Source organism: Solea senegalensis, unplaced genomic scaffold (assembly GCF_019176455.1).
Source record: "Solea senegalensis isolate Sse05_10M unplaced genomic scaffold, IFAPA_SoseM_1 scf7180000012815, whole genome shotgun sequence".
Lineage (NCBI taxonomy): Eukaryota > Metazoa > Chordata > Actinopteri > Pleuronectiformes > Soleidae > Solea > Solea senegalensis.
The window spans coordinates 43,011-62,007 of NW_025320702.1; the positions used below are offsets into that span (position 1 = coordinate 43,011).

At 41.6% G+C, this 18,997-nt stretch overlaps 1 protein-coding gene across 15 annotated transcripts in view; it reads left to right on the top strand.

Moving 5' to 3' along the window:
- The first annotated feature begins 2,424 nt into the window (after positions 1 to 2,424).
- The window catches only part of LOC122760011 (voltage-dependent T-type calcium channel subunit alpha-1G-like), a 128,031-nt gene continuing 111,458 nt past the window's right edge, over positions 2,425 to 18,997 (top strand). For all 15 annotated transcript variants that reach the window (XM_044015068.1, XM_044015070.1, XM_044015071.1 and 12 more), the window contains exons 1-2: positions 2,425 to 2,549; positions 11,762 to 11,895. In XM_044015068.1, coding sequence (XP_043871003.1) covers positions 2,457 to 2,549; positions 11,762 to 11,895 — 227 coding nt within the window. In that variant the 5' untranslated portion in view covers positions 2,425 to 2,456. The remainder of the gene's footprint in view (positions 2,550 to 11,761; positions 11,896 to 18,997) is intronic.

Genomic DNA, 18,997 nt, shown 5'->3' on the forward strand with positions numbered 1-18,997 from the left:
TGCCCCTATTGGGCAGCCCGTGGCCAAGTGGAAAGGGAAATTGACTTGTAACCAGAAGGTCGCCGGTTCAAATCCCCACCCGGCCAAAAAAGGGCTGGGGTACCCCTGAGCAAGGTACCCAACCCCCAATGCTCCCCCGGCACTACTCTTAATTCTAGGATGGGTCAAAATGCAGAGGAATACTTTCCCTAAGGGTATTAATAAAAAAAACTAACTAGCTCATGAGGATTAATAAAAAAATTCGGTTTTAGGTTGTTGCTAAAAATGATAAAGATTATAACGGACTGATATCGAGATCAGCGGAAGTTCAAAGCTATGATATCGGATACATAAAAAAGTAGCATTGAGCCTAAATAAGCAGTATCATTTAGGTTTCAGATGCGACCACGTGTCAGCAACAGTGTGCAGCGCCCCTAAAACTTTCAGTGACACCGCTTTTAAGTCACGGTTTGACGATCCCACTCTCCGTCCCGACTGATCTCTTTTTAATTGCGTCCCCGCGGACCGGCAGAACTTCTTTGGTGCACATGGTCCCCGCGTGTGACATAATCCCGCGCTGCCTTAAAGATGCAACCCTCGCTCTCCCCAACTGAGGTTGCTTCTGGTCACAGACTCAAATATCTCTCCATCCCACATCTATTATTCAGTGGATCCTGTTCAATACTGTATTGAAACTCCCACAGAGTATCGCATTCTGGCCCAGCGTCTCTTGGAATTACATTTTAATTGGATGAATCTGCGGCGCGTGATTTATGTGGAGTGCCAATGTTCAGGGCTGATGCGGGGAGCGGTGCGGCCTTTTCTTCAGTGAGGCACAAAGTAAAGGTTTTGGAGATTGGAGCGGCGGATGGAGTTTAATCTACAGACAGGAGACAATGGTCCATTTACTTTCACAGAATGAGACAAATCAGATTCTCTGCCTCATAATGAGACAATCTCCCCCCAAAACCCTGGATCTCAATCACCCATCTCCTTTTGTTCAGACACTACCTAGAATCTTGGGTTGGGTGTGCAGATGATGTTTCTAACAAAGCAAAGATGATATGTTAGGATTCAATGTGTGAAAGTGGCAATTTGGAAAGACAACACGAAATGTCTGAGACATTTTGGACGCTAAAATCCAAAAAACCCAGGTCTTTTCTGAAAATAAGTGAGCAGAAATGCGATATTATCGATTCCAGTTGCCTTTAAACACCATACGGGGTCACTTTCAAGCCACATGTCACCCTTTGCCTGGATTTTCCAAACATACTCCTGTGATTGAAAATGTGTCGAACCCTTGTATCCGTCCATCTTTGGAGATGTCAAGGTGTTTCCTCAGCCTGAAGGTCAGGAGATGCCCCTTTTCTTTTAACTCAATAATATGATTAGACGCACTTTTGTCTTTACTAATGGGACGAGTGGAAATGATGTGAAGCAGGAACACTGGGATTCCACCTCACCAGCTCCACCCATAAACAAAATGCTGCTGTGCTTCACTAACAAAGTCTGAGCTCTGATACTAAGATCAAACTGGGTTTTCATCGAAACCTAACTTATTAAGATAGAGCCAAAGTCTCAGCGATGCTTTTTCGGATTGTGGGACCCACGCTGACATGACCCAGCTGCATTATGGGTCAGCAAGGATGAATGAGAAGTGGCGACTAATGCGATAAAAGACAGACAGGTCGTTTGTCCTCACAGCCTGTGTGTGCACTCGTTTTTTTCTTTTTTTAACTCACACACACATGGATGACAAACAGTCTACGCTGTCTAACAATGGTTTACACGTTAGGATACACACTGTAGAGTAAGTGTGTGTGTTTGTTTACATGGCATCAGACAAAATGGACTTTAGATTTGGGATTAATCCTTTATATACACCTGCATAAGACAATAGCAACAAAAACAGGGCAAAATTCAAACCAGTGCATGTTTCGCATTGACCTGGAGACCGATTTTATGCCTTTTCAGCTTAGAATATTGAATATTTATAAGTTCATGGACGGCAGGAAGACTCGGAGGTGGATACACTTGAGTCAATAAATCGATTCCCCGCCTGTGCTTGGATACGGGTAACTGTGAATGAGAATGTCGTGACTGTTTAACCAAACAATAAGAGGGAATCTTCCCTTTGATCCCGCCCTCAATGAAACACTCTGCGGTTCAAGATGTCGCCGCGCTCTCTAACATCTCCTCTTTGTCAGCCTCGGCGTACCGCGGCACGTCTTCCCGCTGTCTTTTATTTTCTCCTACAAACAGGTGCTTTGTTATTGTCTCATTTTGGTAAAGTCTGGAATCCGCTGTGGCTCATTCTTTAAACTATGAAAATGTGCATCACTTTGCTAGACGAGACATTGAGGTCACTGGATCAAGCTTTTAAAAAGATGTGCCTTTTTGTTATGTGTTTTATGTGTGTGTGTGTGTGTACATATATTCCTTAACTCTGCATATCCACGTGGTTTGAGCGCGCGTCCATGTTGGTGATCCTGCTGAACTGCGTGACACTGGGCATGTTCCATCCCTGCGAGGACAGCCAATGTGACACCGAGAGGTGCAGGATCCTGCAGGTAAGACCATCCTTATATACCTTTAATTATGGTCAAAATCAACTGTTACTGTTGAAGAGATGATGGTCCTGATACATGTGAATAAAACTGCATTTTTTTACTAGGTTATTAATCAGTTACAATATCTATCACCTATTTTGAGTTTTGAAAACGGATTTTTCCAGCTTCTTTAATGTAAATATTTTCTGGTTACATTGCTCCATTTGACAAATAAATCGTTAACATTGAAATACTTTGGTTTGGGGACAAAAGGAGACGTTTAAGGACATCATCATTTTGAGGTTTGGGAAACAACGTCCTTTTATGGACAAAAACAAATACATAAAAACAGATAGATTGGAAATGATCATTAGTTGCAGCTCTGTCCCAGACACTCCCTCTCACTGGCTGCCAGTAGGGGCAAATAAAATCTAATTATAGCCACTAAATTAATAAAATGTACAGTCTGCAAAAGTTTAATAATATTTTTACCTTAAATTAAGTGAGTCTTGTCAAGCTGGAACCCAGGGTTTTTAAATCATTTTCTTTCTTCAACATCTGACCTTTGTCTACATTATGAATGGATACAATAATCATTCATGTCATTCATGTTTCTTCAGGTCCCTGTAAGTGTGTTAAGGATTGGCGCGTTTGTCTGACACTTAAAGGATCGAAAAACATCCCGTCATGAAAGGATGGAATATACGATACGTGTGTGTGTGTAGTGCGTGGAAAACATTTGACAAATAGCCCGAAGGAAACGATTTACAGAAACGACATTCATGTTGCACCAGGAGAGAACAACTACAGACGACAGCAGGCATTAATGTGGGGTAAAAATCAGTATTTTGAAAATAAATAAAGAAAAACAATGTAGAGAGCAAATAAAACTACATCGCTGGCCTCCGCAGTTCAGTCCATTTGAGATGGAAAGTAAACAACAGCACTGTGTGGAGGCGTCTGCATTAATTTATATGGACCCCCTTTAACCTAGTAAACGCTAATGGAAGAGGATGGTTGTTTTTGTTTTGGTTGTTGTGGGGTGTTTTGTGGGGAGTCGAGCAGAGTGGAGGTGTAGTGGGATACATCTGTTCATTGTCTGCCGTGAAGGGTTACTGTGTGTTTCCAAATAGATTGAATCTGAACAAGCTCCTCTTATTTTCTTGTTCACTGGCTCGGTGAAACGGAGCTGTTTCACTCTCTGTCTCCTGATCAGAAGCATTGTTCAGAAAGCAAATAATGAAATAAGCTTTAGTTTTTTTACTTGAACGCAAACACATCTTTTTTTAATGGTATAAAAATGGTGCTGAAATGAAAAAGAGAGCATGAAAATCACAGGGAAATGAAAGCAAAGGTGAGTTAAGAAACTACGATGAGGGAGAGAAGTTGAGATTTGGACTCGGCTGTTGCCATGGCAGCCTGCACTCCTTCCTTCTCCTCTCCTCACAACTTTGAGCTGTAGTCTAATCCAGGGGGCTCTGCTCGCTGGAGCACAGATAAATGTGGGGCCATGGAGGTTAAATGCAGTTTCATTAATTCGTAGTTTACCTCGCGTCGCCATATGTCACAACACGAAGGCCCATAACCCCCTGCTCACGTCTGTATGTGTCAGGCAAAAAGAAAATAACGGACTTATCTCATAGTACCCAATTTGAAGCACTTTTCAAAGACAAGGGTCACAAAGTCCTTTGGAGACACCACAAGCTAAAAGAACTCCTCAGTGCACAAAAACACACTTAATAACAATAATGATAATAATAATAATAATAATAAATACAGCTTTACGGATTAGTTCTGGAACAGGTTGTGATTCGGCTCACGATCGCCGGCTGTTGCTAAATGTACCAGACTCCTCTGTTAAATACTGAGATTTTAGACATTTCCTTTGCTAAATGTAGGAGATTAACGCATGTATTCAGGATTTTAAAGTTTGATTCCTGCGTCGGACGTCGGTACTAAAAAAACACCGGCTACTATCTAGCTACTATAGCAAAATACTAGAGCCGAGTCATGCTAATGTATACAGTAATGGGAAAGAGCTAATAGTGTCTTGATTCGTGTTACAACCAAAAAAGTCAACTTGTGTGTTAAAATATTCAAAATGATTGCTCTAAAAGCTAGTTTTAAACTTAAAAACAAAACAGTCAAGATGAAAAACGTTATATAAAGCGTTTTTGTAAACTTGCTTCAAGTAATGCTGTTGAAGAAATGCTAATTACTGCCAGTTAGCATGTGCAGTCATGTTATTACATGTTATTACAGCATGCTAGCCCGCTGATTTTAGCGCTTAGCTAACACTTTGCATTTAAACCATTTAAATTTAGATAATAAATAGTTTATACGGACACAATTTCTAAATTATGTTGAAGCACACTTTGTCAGTTTAGCATTTTAACTAAAACTGTGAAGATATTAGAGCTTACTAAATTAATCGTCCACTATTTTGATAATTGATTAATTAATTAATTAATTTTTTTTTTTTACTTTTCAGCTTCTTAAATGTGAATATTTCCTGGTTTCTCTGCACCATATTACAAATAAATCATTAAAACTGATTATTTTTTAGTTTGTGGACAAAAAAAGACATTTGAAGAACAATGTCGACGTGTTTGTATCCACATTTTTGACATTTCACATACTCGATTAATCGATGATGAAAATAATCATTACCCAGCAAACATGCCCGTGCAGCCCTGGATGTAAAAGTAAGAACTGAAAAGCGAGGGCTTCGCTGAGGGAATGGACTCGAACACACGTCAAAGTCTCGCTGTGCTGTAGTGTTAAAGATCGTCTCTGTTTAGCCTGAAGGAGATAATTCAATAGAACATGTTCTGCTTTGAATGCAACAGCACAGGCTTAACCTTCCACCGTCCCCCCCTGCAGCTTCACTATAGTACAACACCACGTCTGTGCAGAGCTAATACAATCAGAGTCTGTACAAAAGGAACAGTGGGTTATAGATGGATACACACAGAGAGGAAGAAAGCAAGAGAGGAGATCAGAGGCAGAAGTAGCTATAGGTTGTTTTTCTCTTTTTGAAATGGAGCTGCTACATAGAACATCTGTAGAAACATATCACATCATTGACTGTATCTGTTTTTTTTTTTAAGAAAAAACTGTTTTTATAAGTAAGTAAGTTAGGAAATGTGCTTATTTGTTTTACTTTATTTCGACCATTACTTCCTGAGGGGTTTGTGTCCGGTCTTAAATGTTGCATAGCATGCATTTTGTTAATTAACGTCCCATTTAAAGCTAGGTATGTATTGGAGAATCTCAAATTGTGCCAGTCGCGTCCAAAAAAAAACGAAAATGTGGTTCTCAAACTGTGGGAAGTGTACCATCAGTGGTACGCAGGCTTCCTCTGGTGGTACTTGGAGCATAATTCTGATTTACTGTATATACCAGGGTATGTGATCAGAGTGGAGCTTAGGAATTTTGACTGCGCAGAAAATAAAACAAATAATATAAAATAATAGTCTAGTATTTTGAAAATAAAGTTGGGCAAATAAGTTAGTTATTTTATGTTGTAAGAAGTTCAGAACTAGCTTGGGAAAACATCTTTGTACATAATCCATGTCTAGGAATGGTCAGGAACGGTGACACGTTGCATTGGTGTGTCGCTTGTGTCTGAAATAAAGGATCTGGCGCGTAAGGATGGAGTCATTAGGGAGTGTTTTAAGTGCACTCAGCATTAGTGATAAAGAGCACTCAGAGCATAAAGGCTCCGATCAGCGTGTAATGTTGGCACTCGCTTGACGCATTGATAACATGCAATAATATAGCGTGCGATGCTTGTGTGTGTGCTTGCTCTCAGGCGATGTGAGAACATCATTGGACTGTTGAGCTGGTGAGTGGTGTCAACCTTTGGTTTGGGACATACATACACACACACACACACACCCACAGAGAGTGAGACAGTTGTGAGAGAGGTGTGAGTGTGTTTTTCCAGTCAATAACTGTACTCATCTGTACTCACAAGCATTTTCTCCCCCTCCATCTGACAAAATATAAGATATTTTATGAAAACTGAACTAGGGTTGTCACTTTTTATCCAAAATCTTATTTGTTCAATTTTGGGGGCAAAGTTCAAACTCAAACCTTAAAAAACCCTGTTTCAGGTCAAAAAAATAATATACAGCCTAGAAGCACAACTGACTGTTTGATGTAATTGCAAATTCGTCCAGCAGAGGGTGCTGTGAGCACAGCTTTCTTGCTGTGCTTTGCTCACTAGAAGAAGACAACAAACTATTTTTTATCTATTCATTCAGATTGTTACCTTTTCCTGTTTTTTATGTTAACTTTGACTTTGTTTACTATTTGAAGACAAATCTTAAGCCATTTGACAATAAAAACAGTGTGAGCAGAGCTGGTAAGTTAATGTTGTGTCGGTGTCAGTTATCACTGCTCATCCTTTCTATATTCAAATCACCTTTTTTGTTGTTGTTGTTGCTAGAAACAGAAAGGCCTTCACTTCCTGTGCAGCAGACCAACCTTTTAAAAACCCTCCAGACACTCGCTGTTTATAACTTTAACACCTAGTAACTGGTTCCAGTTTGCCCCAGAATGGTTCTTAACCAGCCATGTCATTATCTGATTTGCTTTAACTAGTTTGTTGTTGTGTGTTTTTTTTTTTTGCTCCATCTCTTGCTGTTCAGAGCATTTCACTCATCATAATTCTTGGCCTGATTTCACACTTTAGTGACTGACACGCTGAGTGAAAGACAATTTTGAAACGGGATTATATTGGATGATATACCATAATTGACTTTGGTGACTTTGATTTTGTTTTCACATAATGTGTGAGAGAGAAAGTTTCTTTTTTTTTTCTTCCCATTGGAGACTCTCCAAAAAAGTTGCAGAAAATCACCAGTGGAGTTAAAATATTCTGCCTCTTGCTGTGTCTTTGCAGGGAGGGACTGCAGTGAGTGTTTGAGCAGTGAGCTGTTCAGGAAAGGTCACTGGTGTCTGTTTTCCTGGAGGCACATTTTTTGTTTGTGTGTGTGTGTGTTCTTGTATTTGTCGCTTTGTGAGGACCAAGATGCACATAAACCATACGGAGTGAGGACATTTTGGCTGATCCTCATGTCTTTTAAAGGTCCTTTTCAGGGTTAAGACCAGGTTTAGACATCTAGTTGTGATGGTTAAGATTAGGCTATGGGGCTAGGGAATGCATTATGTTCAATTTTGATAACTCTTTTGGATCTTTGCTGGTATAAACACTGGCCCAGTAGTCCTCATGGGGACCAAAGCCTGGTCTTAATGAGGCATCTTGACCAGCCAAGATTGTTTAAATTCTGATTCATTTCAGAACAATTCACATTCATGACTACAAGTTTTGTGCTGATTCTCTCTGCACATGCGCGTTGATATTTTTGATACTGAAGCGTAAGATTGGTCACAAATGGACGGCACTTCACCCTCCACTGTTGATTAACCTGGGGTCAAACTTACCGCAGAGGTTTTTGGTTTGCGTCTGTTTCCGTAAGGCGATGTTGGTGACTTGGTACGCGCAGGAGAACACTTTGCAGTCCGGTTAGGCGGTTGTTTGGGTCAACAGAGACAATACTGACGAGTCTCTGTCAGTATGTACACATGTACAACCCATCACTCAAGGAATACAAGATTGAGATTACAAAATTCCGATGAAGAAAAAGCTGCTACTGGAATGAAATGTGAGATCGAGTCAGTTGTTCCTTAAAGTTGGCTATCAAACCTGATCCGTGTCAAATTTACGCACCGTGTCTCAAGCTCCACTGACGTCTACAGAAGCATAAATCGATATCCATATTCAGATTACAGCAGCAGTTTTAACATGTCACGCTAAACCCAGTGCCTCGGGCCAACATGTCCCGTTGACTTTGACGGACTGGAAGTCCCAGCTGTGCGTAGAGTGTGTCCCCGTGGTCCCTTATCGTATGTGTTCTGCACTCTGCACATACACGTGTGCAAAGCAGCATGTGTGTGACGGTTAGGTGTCAAGTAAAGACGGGAACCCCACGAGTCTTATGGGGGTTTCTGACACTAGAAGCTTTAGCACAATAGATGTGTGATAACTCCCGTGTCCTTCGTTAAAAGACGCAGCATTCAAAGAGGAGGAAACTCGGTTGTTTCATGCTCAGCCCGACTCCCCGTTTTTCCCCCCCGTGCACAGCACTCGCTCTGTCATGCAACTCGCGGTGGAACATCTGTCGGTCGACTTTGTTGTTGTTTTTCCAACCGACTGTTGACGCGCGGCGTTATGCATCATTCACGCTCCGACGTGCAAAGCGTCTTTTGAAGAGATGAACATAAACAAGGGAAAGTCGTTGTGGCCAGTACGGCTTCATCAGATTCATGAATATGGTTCTGGGTAATTGAAAGAGCAGCAGAGGAAAGGGAAATGGCTAATAATAAATGCTTGTTGTTTCTCAGAATATTCCACTTTTTTCAAGCTTTTTTGAGCTTATTTTTTTATTTTAATTTCAATAATAATGTATGTGTTTTTGAGTTTTAGCTGTGGCAGATTTGTGTACAGGTAGAAATTGATTCCGTAAAATTTGTGTAGTCACAAAAACTCCAAAATGCTCAAGGAGATATTTCTCCTTATCAATGCCTTTCAGCATATCTTTATTTTTTTGTTACTCTTAAATGTGAGGTGTTCTGTAACTCCAAGCTTTCCTACCAACTTTTAATATATATATATATATTTGTTAAAAACATGGGATGTAATGTTGCAAAAGCAATCATGGAAATTTGGACTAAGACCCAGATTCTAGCCCAGTCCCAGGTGTCTACTCTTACTCCCCTCCTTCCCCACCTGTGACCCTGTTAAAGACTTAAAATAAATCTGAAATAATAAATGAATAATAATTAACATACAATCCTGAAAAGAAACTCAAAATATTCCAGTCAAAAAAATCAAAAATTGGATAGTGGAATTGAGATTAATTAGGCTTTTCGGTTTCGGCATTTTGCCAAGTTAAAGAATACAACAGCCAAAGTCATCCTTACAAGCAATATTATTGTAATAATGAAGGTATTTATGCATATAAATGTCCTTTCTACGAGTATTTTTTTTCTTTCCTCCAGTTGGAGTCGTGCAGGCAGAACATACAGTTTGTTTATATCAATATTTCATATTGAAATCAGAGTTTATATCGCTCATATCACAACATGTTCTGAATGAGTCGTGTGTGAAACATCTGTGTGTAGAGAGCGGCGGTCCAACGTGTCAAGTAGAATCTGTTTGGGTTTTCTCGGCAGGCTACGCAAACGCTCTCCAAAGATTGGATAGATATGGAATTTAGAGTCACACACACACACACACACACACACACACAGTCAGCACATTCCCGTGTGAACCTCAACATTTGACTCTGGAGCAGTTAGAGGCTAACTTCTGTCTAAGCTAACAGGATTTGATATATTTATACATTTCTGTCTTCATGTTTGGGTGACTCATATCAGTGGGTGTCCCGTGCTTTGATCTCCTGCCAGAACTTTTCATTTCTTTTGGTCCGCTTGAGCCCCATCTCCGGTTTCTTCTCATCTGCCTTTTAAAATTAATTTATTGAATTTCTCATGAATTTTAAGAAATATGGCCGTGTTCCCTTTAATGCCTGTCCAACCCACATCCTCATTCGTGCCCTTGTTTCCCTCCTCACTCCAAACCCGAGCTCAGTCGACACAGATGAGTGATTACCGCAGTGGGGGAGGAGCTTGTTCCAGGTTATTACATTGCGTACTGTGGTTTGGAAGCCATTCGTCACCTGAGTCTCTCGTTAAGACGGCGAGGTGGCAAAAGCGCCATTAAGCCCGTGGACCTGCGCTATCAGTGAGCATCTGGTTTTTCTGAAGTGTCCTTGAGCAAGACACTAAATCGTTGGCAGCCGGCCCACGGGCTCTTATCGCTCTTCTTTGCTCTTTTCTCTCGTGGACGTTGACCTCCTGGCAGCGGGGCAGACATAAAGAGGACTTCTCTGTGGGAATTAATAAAGTTATCACATTAATGTCCTCCTCAGTGGGCTTTTAAAGCTTCAAACGTGACTAATATAGGAGCCTGAGTCATGGCGGCTAAAAGTGGCCAAACGCATAGATTGTAATAAATAAAAAAATAAAAAAATAAAGTGTTCATTATTGATTGAGGAAAAGATTCATTCCCATGTCATGGATGGAGGTCTCTCACTTCTCGAGGAAACATCTCAGCCTATGGTTCTCAAACTGGTGCATGTGAACCACCAGTGGTACGTGAGCTTCCTCTGGTGGCACTTGGCGGGAAAATCAGAAATATTGCGTGTTGTAGAAAATGTAATAAAGAAAGTGTGAAGTATAATGTGAGGAAGAGGAGGATGATTGGTCCTCACGTCAATGCAAATTCTTCGGACAAAGTTGAACATTTTCAACTCGTGAATGATGCAACGTTCACGCAACTCGTGATGTGTCATTCGTGAACGATTAGTTGAAAATGAACTAATCTTTTATATGACTCGGGAGTGATGAGTCATCTCAGTGAGTGATTCGTTCCTTTTTCATGCAGTACCTTCCTTTGCCACATGATGGCAGGCAGCTGCATAAGCTCAGCAGGAAAGGAAACACATGATTAGTTCAGGTTTCATATAGTTTGAATTTGTCAGCTGAAGCAAAACGATGTTGCCTACAGTGTTAAGTGTTTGAGAACTGCGGTCTTTTTTTACCACGCCCACAAGAGGGATACAGAACCACCTGCTGTAAAAATGAACGAAATGAACAAAATGACTCAAAAAAAGATTAGTTCAATTTACTGTCCGAGAGTAAAAGATCCGAGTCAGTAAGAAGAGTCGAACTTCCCATCACTCCATGCAACTCGTGCCTTGCATCCAGGCGGACGCGATGATCGCGTCCACTCGTGTCTTCGCATTTACTTTGTGTGTAAACTTGCCGCACAACGTGTCCGATGTGAACGCAGCATTAGAGCTTCTAAACCAGACTTGGGCATTTTACGGTCCGCGGGCCACATACGGCCCTTTTGGGCATCCCTGTCCGGCCCGCGGTATATCGGTCATAAACACAGGTGAACAAGTATTTATGCTGTGTGTCGCTGTGTTTAAGGATTACAACCTGAAACGCCACGACGTGACCAAACACGAAAAGAAATACAAGAACTTATCTGATGAAGATAAGAGAGATAGAAACTGCATTTCTATCTCTCTCCACAACAGCCTTTTACTCCACGTCTCATCGACCACTTGTGTTTTCTGTCTGTTTCCCTTCTGCAGGACTTTGACGACTTCATCTTTGCGTTCTTCGCCATCGAGATGGTGATCAAGATGGTGGCTCTGGGGATTTTTGGCAAGAAGTGTTACCTCGGTGACACATGGAACCGCTTGGACTTCTTCATTGTGCTGGCCGGGTGAGTTGTGTAATTATATACACAATAGCACTCGCACAAACACACAGGTGGCCGAGAGTAGCCGCGCATAAACACCGCAGGCTCGCACAAGGGGGAATTATACACACACACACACACACATGTGCATCGAATTTCAGCAGCAGTTGATGAACAAGTCAGTGCACAAAGACTGGATCCTGAACGCAATAGATTTCAAGCTCGTAAATGTAATTGTGTCACCAGATTGCAACAAGCTGCGGGGGGTCGGTCATTAAAGGAATTTAGCCTTAACGTAAAATGTGAAAAAGTCTTTGAACGAGGAAACTGGTAGCAAGTTTGGGTCCCGGAGTGAGTCTGTCAAAACAGCTGCAGTGAGATCAGATTTAGAGATTTAGAGCGTTTTTGGATTTTCGAACAAGACATTTTTCCGCACACACGCAGTAATTTCATTAGGCACGTTACAGAATGCAGCCTGCTGGTTTTAGTCTGACATTTTCATCACACCACATCTCCTGCTGCTTTTTAATGCCGTCCTTCTGCCACAGCTTCTGTTGTCCATCAGTAGGAAAAGGACACATTTCCTTCTGTGTGCGAGTCTATGTATGTGTGTGTGTGTGTGTTGCTTCTTTTACAGTAACACACCTGTGAAGCAGCGCCTATGGCTTTACTGTGAGCACCACCTGTTTTCTGCAGTCAAATCTCTTCTCTTTTTTTTTTGCTGCACTGGATCCGCAGCTTCCACCTCAGCCTTCACTCACTGAACTCATTTGCTCCCCTTCTACTCCCTTCGCTCTATCTGCACGAATCTCACTTTGTAAAGAGCTGCTTCCCTGTTTTTCTGCTGTGACTCAGCAAACTGATCCAATGCCAGAGCACCAGAAGGAATTAGAAGCAAGAATATATTAATGTCTTGTATTCCGGCTCTAATCCATTAAACTTTTAGAAGACTAATTGAACTAATGCATCAAAAAGGCTATGAAAAAATGATAGAGTTTGACTCTGGGCAATAAGATATGATATGTACTTTTACAGATTCAGCCGTGAGGCAAAATAGAGTCGTAGCAAGGGTATAGGGTAGGATACACTGTTTTTGGAGCTCTTACGCTTACACTTTTGGAACAGTAAAGCCCTCAGTTAGGCTTGCGCTTCGACTGGGAACAGTACTTTTACTTGCATCAGAGAGATACATAGCGTGACGTTGCACTCTTGTGCAATGAATGAATGAATGAAAGCCATGGACGCAACAGACAACAAAGGAGGACGTCCAGCAGCTCAAGCTTTGTATGAGAATAGACCGCGGGGGCGTTGAAGGACACACCGGTCTCGTGTCGCCTAATCAGCTGACTGTCATGGGTCTAGCTCCACCCATACCGTACCATTACTCTGGTACACCAAGGGAAGGGTAACGGAAAAGGGTCCGTTTTGTACTAAACGCTAAAAAAAATGCACACCGTAGCGAACACGCCATTAGCGTGCATTCACACTAGGATAGTTCGGAGTTTTGGTTTGATTCACTCTCACTCTGCACTTTTGGAAGCGGACCAGACCGCCATGTAAATGTCATGCAGTTAAAACAACTTACTGACCAGGAAGACAAAAAAAGCACAAAGAAGGCCCCGTAAACGGAAATCCATCCCCTTCAACTGCCTTGTTCAGCACAAAAACAATCAATGGTGCGACGCCAAATTTATTCAGTCTTGAGGTTTCTGTTTGTACTTTGGTGTTCACATCTAATTGGGTTCTTACAAGAAACTGCCCGGGATGAGAAGCAGGTGAGGCAGCGAGTTATCCACACATCCTATCTTTGTCTCCAGAATTCGGAGCAAACTCTCCGAGGAAACCGACTCTGTCCGTTTAAAGCCAAAGCCCAACAGCTCTGGTGTGGAATCGTCAGTGACCAGTCAACATCTTTTACCGTCTCCCACTAAATGTGGTCTAGAACAGGGTTTCCCAAGCCTTTTAAAAAGGGGACCGACATTTTCAGAGATGACAAAACTAACGCGACCTGATTAAGAATAACGCTTCCGACTCTTTCTGCTGCCGTTTCTGTAACACCTCATATTATTTTAAATAGGTCAACCAGCAATTTCGAAGAGACATATGACTCACATCTTCATTTTAAGTATGCTATTTTAATACATCTTGAGTGGAAAGTTTGAAAAGAACCCTTTGGCGACCCCCAGAAAAGCCTTCTGCGATCCATATGTGGGTTCTGACCCTGTTCTGAGGGGGGAAATCCTCTTACTACTTCCACAGCTTGACTTCGGGATCTCACGTTGATGTATAGTGCACTGACAGCTCTGGTGAACTGTAGCGTTTCCAAGTTTTAAATATAAGCCAGAAACTATTATTACGCCCTACTTTACATCCGCCTCACCGGTTTTTTGTAGACAGAGGTGGAGTGTGTGAACAATGTGACCGAAACATGACACTCGGAATTAAGCCTGTGTCTGTGTGTAGTTGTCAGCGTTGTGCACGTTGTGTGCGTTAATGAATATCACTGGGGTGCCACTGCGTTGCCGTTTTTCCTGTGCATATTAAACAATCTTTTTTTTTGCGAGAGCCGCCGGGCCACGCTGAGACAATGGTGTCCTAGGCAACGGCCAGTTGTCGAGCATTTGAAATATCCTGGCAACAGTTGTTAAGTCTGCGGAGGGAAGGCGCCGACGAACCGTTTGTTTCATTTCCGAGACGATAATTACAGCTAAGCTGCCTTTTCAGCAGGTTTGCTCCCCGTCTAATCGCCTCTCTGTCAGGAGCGAGACGGGAGGACGATGATGAACGGATGGCGGCGGCGCGAAAAAGACACGCAGTGTGAACAGGAAGAGGAGGGAAGACGAGTGGAATGTGCAGGGAGAGGGAATAGTTGGATGCTGTGTTCAGTAAATAAGAAAAAGAAAGTTTTCTAATAATATATGAAACTCTTTTATTATTTAAAAACCATTGGTTGACACTAAATCAACTGGAAATGTCCCTGCAGGCACCCGTACCTGCTTTATTTCCTCATTTCTTGTTGGTTTTTTTTGGTTATTTGTCAGTGAGTCGCTGAACTGTGAGTAAAAGTGTCATAAAATATAGTTCCACGTTCCTTCTAATATCCTGAAATATTACAGGACTATAATGGCGGCTGTGCTGGAAGAAACTGTACATTTGCGGCTTATTTTTAATCCTCGCTGATGGTGTTGGACTGAAAAAGTTCAACAGCTTTCACATGCAATTTAATGATACTTTATTCACACAGTTACTTTCTTAACTTCTATGATGTTATGTTCTCACATCTAAGGGGGAAAAAAAGAAAAGAAAAGCCCTGTCTGAAGTCTCATCTCTTTTCTCTTTCAGCTCTGGTTTGATCAAAGATACCTTAGCTTTTATTGTGCATGCAGAGCTTATTTTATAGTCGCCTCCTTTTGAAGTTTCTCTTGTTTGTCTTGGAGCTTATTTATTCCAAAAGCTCATAGAAGGAGAGAAACTGCAATTGTTTGAAAAACTCTTGCGGCAGAAAAATGTAAGAGTGAGGAAATGCTGATGAAATAATAATAATAATAATAATAATAATAATACTAAGCAGATTAAAATAAAAGCATGAGGGTAACGACATTTTCTTTTTTTGTTCATCAATAATTAGAAACAGGACTTGCAATTCGATTACAAAGAAAAATCATCCAGCAGGAATGTTGCTGGTTTTTTTTTTGGTAGGAAAGAAATATTGATTGGGCAATACTTGGCATTCTGGACAACTTTGGTCAAATCAAGTCTTCATTTATGTAGCATGAAAAAAAAATATACATACTAAGAAGTACAAGAATAAAATGAAAGGAAATAAAACACAATGAAGAGCGAAGGAACAGCTAAAATAGGAGATGTGAAGAATTTGAAGACACTCAAAGGCCTGGGAGAGCGTCAAGGTCTGAAGTTTTACTTCATGGGAAAACCATAGTAACCACAAAAGATCGTGTACAGTACGTATACGTGTGAAAACCAGGTCACAGGTCGTTGAACTGTGACCTCGGTATTTTTGCTGTGGGCCCAAACCAAACAACAGCCTGAAACTTTCACTTCCTCAACACATACAACCGTGAATGTGTCGCCTATATCATAATAAGTGATCGGAACGATGTTCAAACCCACAAAAAACAATTACCTACATGCCGTCTATAGCAAACCCACTTCAATTTGCCATGGAGATTTTACAATGAAGTCTATTTATAAACCAAGGCTGCAGAAAGGCAGATCAATGTGTTGATAGCAAGTAAAGAAGAGAAAAAATGATGGTACACATGAGGTAATTGAACTAACCTCCAATTTAAGGCTCAGCTGTGGACTGACTAGTTAAGGGATCGTTCTCCTTTATTAATGTATTTATTTATCGAGCGGTGCAGTGGAGCCCCGGTCGATCGGAGCTGTCAAAACTGCACCCGTGCTTGATTGTAGCAGACAGGGAATCCTATCCTTCATACATCGATCTGGCTCCGCACTCTTTCGCTCTCTCTCTCTGAGGCGAGATTCCTCCTGGAGAGAGAGAGTCTTAAAGGATAATTGAGGAGGAAGAACTAGTGAAGAGGAGGATAGTGACAGATTGACAGAGAGGAGAAGAGGAGCTGAGCCAGTCAGGTCGATTATTACATCGGACCGCCTTAAATATTTATTCATATCTGACCTGATATTTGACGACACCAAGGATGAAAGTATGCGTTGTGTCGTCGGAGCTGACACGCATCCATTCTTGTCCATGTGTAGCTACTCAAGGCTTCACTTCTCTTGTTTTTACTGCGCTAACTGTCACACGCTACGATTTTGTAAAGCTGCAAAGAACATCACAAAGAAAACATTCATTAGCATACAAAAACGTCAAATACTGCCCGTACAAATAAAATCTGCCGCAACCTCCAGGCGAAGCAATAAAACTAGCTTAGCTACTACTGCACGCTGAGTAGTAACTTAACAGAAAAACATGCAGCTATTGACAGACGAATAATTCTGGCTACTAGGCTGAAGCGTAGTAGAAAACATTAAGAGTAACATGAACTCGAAATGATGTTCTCTCCTGTTTCACACTTTGAGAATCAAAGACTGTACCTGGTAAGAAGAAGCGCTCACTCTGACTCTATTTCCAAGACCAAACAAGCACAAGAAGGTGTCACTTAGCGGCTAGTTCTACAAGCTAACTGAAACTTAGCACACATTCTGCTTCTTGCATTTTAAAGGTGACATAGAATGCTTGTATCACACATATACAGTATGTTAGTTATGGAGGTCTACTTACATATATTAACTTGTTTTCATGGTTAAAAACCTCCTAATCGCTGCAAACGAGCCGATCAAAATATCTCCTCACTGACGCTCTCGTCAGCCGCGCTGTTTCAAACCAAAACCACACCCCCAGAACGTGGACTGTGTTGTGATTGGCCAGCCAACGAGAGCTTTCCCACTGTCCTGTGATTGGCCAGGTACCTGGAAGTGACGTAATAGATAGGCCAGCTCTCAGATACACAGCTCCCCCTCTGGCACGGTGGATGCTCTGCATCTCAGCAGCTACAACAAGAGTAGTTCTTCTTCTTCTGCGGTTGAATGTACGCAACCGGATGTGCCCGGACTAGTGCCCGCACCAGGAGGCGCTACGGTGGTGAGGATTTCTGATGACGACATCAAATTAAGGAAGTGCCGATCCGCTTCGCAGAGCCCAGGAAAACAATACGACACTATTTTCTCAGTAGTGGCTGAACTGTTTGTTCTGAAACCTTAGGGTTTCATAAACGAGGTAATGACGCAGATACACGCACACAAACGCAGCGTTAATTCTCAAAAGATCACAAAGACGTAAGCCATGGCGTCACTTCGCCGCCCTTTCTGGGCTTTCAGTTGTCGCCATTGTTCAAACGCGGCGCTGATGTTCGCTCTTGGATGGCGTTTCTACAGACCTGTCCGTTCCACAGGTGACTGACATTTTTAATGTCTGTCACGATGCATTAATTAACTGATAACAATCATGTTTTACAGAGGTACAGTAAAAAAAATGCTCCAGAAAATGATCTCACCCTACCTTTAATTGAAAGGTTATCTACAAATGACTTTAACGTAAATCTATAAAACAGCTCTCCCTCAGGTAAAGATATCCCAAGTAAAATGTATGTAAATATCTACTCAGAATGTTTCGAGAGAAAAGTCATTGATCGTGTGAAGCTGCTGCACACACACAGTAACATACGTGCAATCAATATGCACTGTACTTCTGGTTAATTATAATTGATCGGTGGCTCAGAAAATGTCATTATAGTCAGGTTGTGACCTCTTTTTAAGAAGCGGGATAGAGGGTGGAGGGATGTACGGGACAAAACGTGTGAACGTTTTATTTATTCATGAGCAAAAAGAGAAAAGTAAACGTTTTTTTAACGTAACTTTTTAATAGAATTGTGTTTGAGCCCACTAAAAGCACACTTTGTCCTTCATACCTTTCAGTTTAGGTTATTTTTCTCATTCAAGTGTGTTTGAGTTTAAGCACCGTGTTTAGTTTATATTTAGTTTAAAAGTAGATTGAGAGAAGGAGAGTTCAGAGAAGAGAGAGAGAGAGAGAGAGAGGACACAGACAAGGAGACAGCTTCCAAGAACAAGCGTGGCCATTAAACAAAGTGTCCACTCCTCTCCCTGTGAGTTTACAGTGTACAGCATTAGTGCTATAGCCACTGCTGCGCTCTCCTGTCCCTGTTGTCCTCATCCACCTGTGGTCTTGTCCATTAGCTAGATTATCTCCTCGTAGCAAAGTGGGTCAGCAGATTGGCCGTCGATGATCAGTCAGTGGGAGGGAGGGGATTGTCAGGAAGCATAAAAATGAAAGGAGGTTAAAAAAAAAAAATGAGTGAGAAGATGACATCTGACATTGTGTGTGTGTGCATGTCTTTAGTAAGCTGTGTGGACCAATTGTCAAACAAACCTTTCTTTGTGAGGACATTTTGACCTTGTGAGGACAACTTTAAGGGGCTATTTGAGGGTCAAGACCTGGTTTTAGGGTTAGGGTCAGGGTGAGGGGCTAGGGAATGCATTATAATCCGTGTTTCATTCATTCATTGTTTTCTCACAATGAAACGAAAAATGAAAAATAAGAACAGATGACAAACTGTGAATTTGA